Genomic DNA, 8,062 nt, shown 5'->3' with positions numbered 1-8,062 from the left:
TGGGAGGGCAGTGGATGGGGGGAGGGGTTTGTTACTTTGTGAGGGTGAAAAGGGTAACTATTGCATTGTTCTGTACACCTGAAACTAACAATAAAAACAAACAAACAAACAAAAACTGACCATTCTGTGTTCTTTTATCTTGTATTAAAATGTCCCTAAAGTGCCAGAGCCCAGATGATAGGGAAGAAAAGGTACACCTGTGTCTTAATCGATGCAAAAAAAAAGATCAAAATTGTGTTGACGGTCTTTGGTTAGAGACACAAATCTTCCTAGCGAATTACAAAACTCACTTCTGTTATCACACACTCAGTTTAGGGAGTCAAGTGCTCTGGTGGAGTAAATGTATACTTGTCCAGACACAAAACAATTTCAGCACAACTTTTAGTGAACAGCACAGCTAAAGCTTTCCTAGGTGTGAGCACTACATTGTTTCATGTCTCAGGTATTTATTTTTTCAACATATAAACCTTCAGCCAGAATATCTATTACTGTGCAATTCAACTTGAAAGAGGCATTGAATATAATGTTAATGTTACTTCTGACCTAACTAAGCAGGAAATCTTGTTTTCTTCAAAATTCAGATGAGCATTTAAGCCTTGAGAGACAGGAAGTTAAAGAGTAAGGTAATGCTACAAATGTCCATATTGAATACATGGGAGAGATTTGGTAAAATAACTAATTTGGTTCTCAAAGATAATGGGGTTACTGAAATTCATTGATTCAAGTGAATAAATGTAAGCAGTTGTTAAACTAAATTTGGGACATCTCCATTGTATTTGGCTAGTAAAATAAACCTACTCTAGACAGACCAAGAGGAGAGAGAGAAATTCATTGAAATACTTAAAGAGAGTAACAGGTTAGCTTAGATTAACCTAATTTAACCCAAGTAACAGATCTTTTGCTGCATTTGCCTGTAGCCAAAGAGACCTCAGATTGCTCAGTCTGTTTTATGATCTTTGAAGCTTTAAGGTAACTTCTGAGGCTGCTTTTGTTTTTCAGGAAGATCAGATGGGATGCTCGTGGGTAGCCATCACATCATCTTTATCTAGGCTTTTGCTGGATTTTACGCTTGGAGTCCTGGGTCCTTGCCAGGATATTTAACAGATGGTTCCAGGAATGAAACCATTACTATCTGCTTAATAACATCTCCTCTTCCAGGATAATGATTACGTCACATATGGTTTGTCTTTTTCCCCCCCTCATTGAAGCTTCAAGTTATGGAGCTATATCTGCACCCATTCTCCTGAAACAAGGCTTCTCTAAGAACCCTTCAACCTGGTCTGTGGATGAAGTGATAGAATATATGAAACAAAAAGATCCTCAGCTGTCAGGCTCCCATGCAGACCTCTTCAGGCAACATGTAATGTATCTTTTGATCTGGTTTTCCTGCCGTAATGCCTTTGAATGACCTCTGTGCAGGCCCTTCATTTGGATGCTGATTTGTGTGGATGATGGGGGAACCCTAGCAACTGATTTTTTTTCCATATGTGAGAAAGGTTACTTTGCCCAAGTTAGATCCTTAAATGGTAGAGGCTGCATCTGTGCTTTAAATGAGTCCCTGAGTACCTAAAATACTACAAGTCTTAAAGTTCTCAAGAGAAGATGATTCAGCATGGCCATTCTTTTTCTTTTTCTTTTTTTTTTTTAGCTGAGCCATCCTGCCACCTGTTGTCACTCAGCAGCAGCTCAGTGTGGGCCATGAATCGAACCGGTGACCCTGTTGCTCAGAGCTCACACTCTTGAGTGAGCTCTTAACCAACTGAGCCACTCGGCCAGCCCTGGCATGGCCATTCTTAGGTGTCTTCTCCTTTGTAAGAACAGCTACTAAGGTCCTCCTCCCCACCTGCTCTCTGCTTGGTCTTAGGACCGAGAGTAGGAGGGTGACCACAAGCTGTGACAGGGTGTCCTTGTTATGATGCCCAATGAATCTAGCAACTATATAAGATTAAGTGCAGCTTCATTTTAAATGGGAACTTGTGAATACCACATAATATGCTTCCGTGACATAAATTGGTTAATTAAGGAAATAAAGAATTTTAGGAGGATGCCTTGTGTCTATTAATGTTTATAGTCTATTCTAATAAATCATATTTGTGACCAAATATCTGATGTATCCTTATCAGTATTGTAAGAAAATTAGTGATTAGTTTTAACATTTAATTAGCTTCAGACACCTGATTAACTTTCAGCATAAGAGAACACTGTATAGCACATTTACAGTTTGCATTGATGCTGACATACTCATAATTCCCAGTCTTTCTAAGAAAGTTAATGACCATCTGAAATTAATTTCTACTGGTCATAGTTTTCTACCCTTTGTCATAGATAATGTAGTATTTTATTTGGCACATAGTATTTAAAATCAGCTAGTTTGATGCTTGGGTCATTTTTTAAAGATATTGGGTTAAATTTCCTTTTTCCTAAAATTTGAAGTGAATTTAGAAATTACCAAATGATGCTTGACTATAAATTATAATTTAAATAGTTTTCAGGAAATAAATGTGTATTCAGAGAATATGTATCAAGAATACACAGCTGCTCTCCATTTTACATGTTCTTATATATAAATAAGTTTTGACAAAATATGAAAGCATTATTAATTATAATTTCTTTCTCTCCGTAGGAAATTGATGGAAAGGCTCTGCTGCTACTCAAAAGTGATATTATGATGAAGTATATGGGGCTGAAGTTGGGGCCAGCTTTAAAGTTATGTTACTACATTCAAAAACTTAAAAAAAAGGGAAAACAATTAAAAAAGGTGTAAGCTTAGGTTAGATATAAGTCTCAGTTGTCCTGATAACTTAATAATTGAAAATTATTTTTATTCTCTTAGCAGTTTTAGTTTTATAGACAGTTCTGAAAAAAATTTATTATATCCAGAATTGTAGAACTACAGTCTAGTCCAGTCTGCTTCTTTATAAACCATTTAACATGTTAGTATTAGCATATTCACATTGGCAGTTCATTCTCTATAGCTTTTTATTATTTTATTGTACAGTTGACAAATATAGTTCATGTAGGAAACAGAAAAACACCTTTGATTTTAGTTAGTGTTTGTATATAAAACCAAAACAGCTAAATCCAAAGGGGAAAGTATCAGGGATTGACAAGTTCTCTAATGAATAATCTATGAGAAGCTTTTCTTAGAAGAGAATTTCAAGATGCAACTGCCGATGCTGTCTCTTTCTCAAATAGTGTGTATCTTCAGATAGTGTGTATCTGTTACTGTAGTGTTCTGTTCGTGTTCTACCAGTTTCCAGAAAGGAAACGGCCATATAAGTTATTTTCCTTTTGTTAATATTTCTCTGTTGTATTTGTTCCTATTTAAAGAAAAAAAAACAAGCTTACAGACTTTCATAAAATGTTCTTACCAGTTTTTGATAATTTTCAAACAGTTATAGGATAGATAGTTGTTTTATGCAGGAGATATTATACTACAAGGGTGGTTTGGATGAAGTTTGATTTTTTTTCAGTAAAACACCTATTATTTTAAAACTACATATTTTTGCTAATCTTAGACATTTAACTAGGCATTCATTTCTCACATCTCTATATGAAGATACCTGTGCCCAAATTTTTAAAAGATATATATTTTGTTGTCTGCATTTATTCTTCATATTGATAGTATACCATATTTATATATTATTCTATAGCTGTAAGTATACAAACAAGTAAACTGTTCTTTTTGAATTTAATATGGCACTTTACACTACCACAGAGGTAATGATTAACTATTTATATAATTAGATGTTTTTATTCTGCAAAAAAATATGTGCATCATTTGCTATTACTAGTACCTCTCAGCAGTCTTCAGGGGATAAGAAACTATCCGTAGATTGGTTTCCATACAGGGAAGTTCTCTGTCCTATGCAATGTTCCTGGCTAATTTGCTTAGTTCTGAGCCATTCTGCTAAATTTTGGAGGATGATCATTTTGCCCTTTATTTTTAAAGTTAGAAATTTCAAGGGGAAATGGTGCTATATGTTTATTGTTATTACTCTATAACTTTGGAGTAATGTTTATAAGCTATGAAACTGTGCTAAAAGTATTAGCCATTTGTTGTAAATGCCAATAAAATACACACCAGGGGCAAGAATATACATTTTCTTCTTTAGAAAACCAAATGTACTTTATACAAGAATGCAACTATTTAAAGAGTGGTTTCATCTATGTTACTGCTTTTTTGTTATAAGATAAAATTGTAATTTAAATTTAGTCTTCTCTCAAATTGTTTGTGTGAAGATGTTGTGCCCAATTGAACAGTCCTCAGGTATTTGTATAAATATATTTTACGGTTGTCAAATTTTAAAATATAATAAAGTTAAATAACTGCAACAATTCGTGTCAAAGCTTCAGATTTCATTTTGCTTGCTTTTGCTGCATTACTGAAAAAGAAGCACTCTAGAAAGTTGGTGGTTTTATATGTCCAAATACTTGAGTTTTTTTTTTTTTAAGATTTTTTATTGGAGAAGTGGGGGATAGGAACAGCGCTGGGGAATCGGGGGAAGGGGAACAGAAAAGTTGCTGTCCTTTTGTTCTTCAGTCTAGTTGAGGACATTGCTTCACTGGCCCAAGTTGGCACCATCATTGCGCTCTTCCCGGGCGAGGCAGATCAGTCGCCGGCTTCTGGACGGCCGCTCACGCCGGCTGCTGGCCACTCACGGTAGCCCAGCTCCAGGTTGAGCTGTTGTTCAGCATCTTAGCTGTAGAGGGCAGTGTCACTGGCCCACATATGTGGGATCCGAACCGGGGCCCTCTGGCATCCCAAGCCAGCTCTTAACCAATGTGCCACTTGGCCAGCCCCAAATACTTGAGTTTTAACACGTAACCTCATTCTGTAGGTAAACCGATTCCTAGGAGCAAAGGACTGATCTCTTGAAAGGGCCTTAAATGAGACCCCAGGGGAACAGTATGAAGTTAAATCAATGAGCTTTATCTGTGCTCAAAACCTTTGTTACTTGCAACGTTACTGATGCAGCGAGCATGCTAGAAAATGCCAGTGGCCCCAGAGATTGTCCTGCCTGAGTTCATGCATCTGACTGGCAATTCTGGCTACTTTCCCCGCTGGGGACCAGAAGTTAAACCATCTCTGTCTTCAGCTCTTCAGCTCTCCCAGCTCACATGGTGGAAATGCCTTAGAGGCTCAGGGTCGTGCTTGAATCTCCTTTGGGACCTGACCCCTCAGCCCATCCGCCCGGGAGCTGCTGCTCCATGCCTGGGAACCCAGAAACTTCCTGCTGTTGCTTCTCAGCAGTGTGTCCTGTAGTTCCTGGAGGCGACGGGGCCCTAACAGGCTCCAGAAGTGATCCTCAGGTGACCGGGATGAGGTGTCCATTTGCTGCCTGAGACTTGGGTCATTCAGAACCACTTGTTTGTTCACTGCCTGGTTGGTAAATTTTAGGTCCAGAGATGAGCACGTTAGCCTCCTGTGAACTTCCCTCTAGTTTTGCCTCTCAGTCCATCCTTGGACACTCGGTAGCCAACAGAAGTGCACCTTGGGCCCTCTGGGCACAGCAAACATTTGCTTGCTTTGGTCTGTGTGATTTCTGATCATGGGAATGTTTGACAGTACATGTTCCAGAGAAAGATTTCCCAGACTTAAACCCGGGCCCCCTCTGTAAGCATGAAAAAGCTAAGCCCTTCTGTAATACTAGAAATGGGAAATTAAACATTACAACCAGGAACAGTGTAACTGGAGGGGAAGCACTGCTTTTTCAAGCTACAGGAGGGACTGTACTCCACTTGGCTGAGGAAGTGAAGTACAGTTACGTTTCTGGGGCTCTTTGCTCTGTGTGATGCTGGGCCTTGCTTTTATGTCTAAGTTCTGAGGCTGATGATCCAGGGAATGAGGGGGCTATAGGGGAGGGAAGACGTGCTAACCAGGGCCCACCTTCGGAATGCATGGCGGACACTTCTCCCCTCGCCCACCCCCAACGTATCCTCTTGTCCAGCAGCTTGATGGAATTGAGCTTTGAAAGCACCTCTCCCCAGTGAGCACAGACTCAGCTTGATCTTGTCCACACTCCTTGCTATACTAGAGGTAATTTTGGTGTTATAGGACCACCTTCCCTGGCTTTAGGGACACTATTAGCACTGAGGGGAGATCCTTAAGAAATAAGTGACCTAACTCCCCTCAAGCTGTGTAGAACATAATTGAGGTGACCCACCATTCATGGAAAGGAGAGCCTCAGGCTGCTTATGATACAGCATGTGTCAGCACCAAGCAACTGTGAGTGGTGTCATAATACTTCAGTCATTCTGTGTCCTGCTCTTCAGCTAAAGAACCAAAGAGCTTAGTTAAGCTCATTTACTTGGGGAAATAGCTTCTCAGGGGCAAGGGTTGCTGCCAGGGCAGGTTATGGCCTCTGCAGGGCCCACTCCACCTTTGGCCTCCCCGCTCCACCTGCCTGGGCTGACCTGAGCTACTCAAGTCCCTTCATGTCAGGGGTTGTGGGGGACATATTCCATGAGGCACAGAAGTCAATCCATTGGGAGCAGGTTTGATATGTTACATGTTCCTTTTAGATTTATTGTATATAAGATGAGAGAAGTAAAGCTCTTTTACATTTAGTGGGTGGCTTGACTAATGTGAAATGTTCCAAAGTACTGGGTGGAAGCAGCGTTTCCCATGTTTCCTTACCAGTGGAGTGTGTTCAATTCTACTAAGTGGAAAAGAGAATTTTCCACTGGTGGCTGCTCAGGACAGGCCTTTGGGCATCGGAAGAAGGCAGATGTGGGTTTTGCCAGTGGTCCCTGAATGTCGTCTTGAGATTCACCAACTTCAGTCATGCTCCCATGAAGGGAGCATCCCTGCCACCCTTGTTCTCCTGGATCTCTGGAAACCCTCCCTTGCGTTGGTCCCCTGACTTCCAGCAGCTGGGTAAGCTTCTGGTTCTGTATGATACCACTTCCATTCTGAAGACAAGCGTGTGTCTCTGCTCAAAGCCTGACTGATCACTCTCCCTCCGGATGTTGTTCTGCCCACTGTTCAGAGGGAAGAGTAGAAGTTCCACAAGAAGGGGCCTTTCTATTTCCTAGTTTAAATAAGCTAGTACATTTAACCAAATGTAAAAGTTCTTTGATTATAAGATACACCCTTATTTTATGAACCAAATAGGAAAGAATACCACCTATTAAACTATCACCATCAATTATGAGCAATCCATTTCATAGATGTTAAAATGTGGAAAATGGGTGGCTTAAGGCATAAAATGTTAACTCAAAAGCTGAACAGGTCATTTTAAAAGGCTAAAGCAAGGAAACAGAAGTAAAGACTAATAATGTAAGCCCAAGTGAACAGCAAGAAAATTGCCGAGCTAGTCTGAGCTTTGTAATAACCACAGTATAAATTAAAACAGAAGCAATTGAATCAGGTCTGCCAAAAATTCACAATCACAAAGACTTTGAAATGTGAAAGTCTATCCCCTATCATAAGCAAAAAGCCTTGCCACAAACACACGTTTTACCTTTAGGTATTAGCTAATGCTGGGATGAAGGTATCACATTTAGCAAGACATTTATTTCCTTGCATGCAGCAAGGCAAAAAGCATGTTGAAGTGATTATAGATCAACACAGTCTTAAAGACATGGAATATAATAAATGCCACGCTTGGACCTTGTTTAGGTCCTGATTAAAATAAGCCAACAGTCAAAAGGCATTTATGAGAGAATACAGGAGGTGAACACCCCGTGGATATTAGATGATATTGAAGAGTTATTTATGACAGTGGTGCTCATGGTACTATGTTTTGAATGGGAGGTGCCCTATTCAGAAATGCATACTGAAGTTTTACGGATGAAATGAGATGCTATCTGGGGCTGTTTTTGAAATAATCTAGCAGGGAATGGGGTATAGATGAATGGGATTAGCCCTGTGTTCTTATTGTTGAGGCCAGGTGATGAATACATGGAAGTTCTTTATATAATTCCCTGTATTCTTATGTATGCTTGAAAATTCCCAGAATAACATGTTTAAGAAAAGTATCAAATTAATGTCTTGGGATTTTTTGGATAAATACCTAAGAGTGGTATTGCTGGGTCATAAGGTAGTTCCATTTTCAGA

At 39.6% G+C, this 8,062-nt stretch overlaps 1 protein-coding gene across 2 annotated transcripts in view; it reads left to right on the top strand.

Moving 5' to 3' along the window:
* The window catches only part of SCML2 (Scm polycomb group protein like 2), an 84,909-nt gene extending 80,584 nt beyond the window's left edge, over positions 1 to 4,325 (top strand). For both annotated transcript variants that reach the window (XM_019665923.1, XM_019665912.1), the window contains exons 14-15: positions 1,209 to 1,360; positions 2,624 to 4,325. In XM_019665923.1, the coding sequence (XP_019521468.1) occupies positions 1,209 to 1,360; positions 2,624 to 2,764 (293 nt within the window). In that variant the 3' untranslated portion in view covers positions 2,765 to 4,325. The remainder of the gene's footprint in view (positions 1 to 1,208; positions 1,361 to 2,623) is intronic.
* The last annotated feature ends 3,737 nt before the right edge of the window (positions 4,326 to 8,062 follow it).

Source organism: Hipposideros armiger, unplaced genomic scaffold (genome assembly GCF_001890085.2).
Source record: "Hipposideros armiger isolate ML-2016 unplaced genomic scaffold, ASM189008v1 scaffold_13, whole genome shotgun sequence".
Taxonomy (NCBI): domain Eukaryota; kingdom Metazoa; phylum Chordata; class Mammalia; order Chiroptera; family Hipposideridae; genus Hipposideros; species Hipposideros armiger.
Note: the sequence above shows the minus strand (reverse complement) of the source record. Positions and strands in the feature narration are given on the sequence as shown.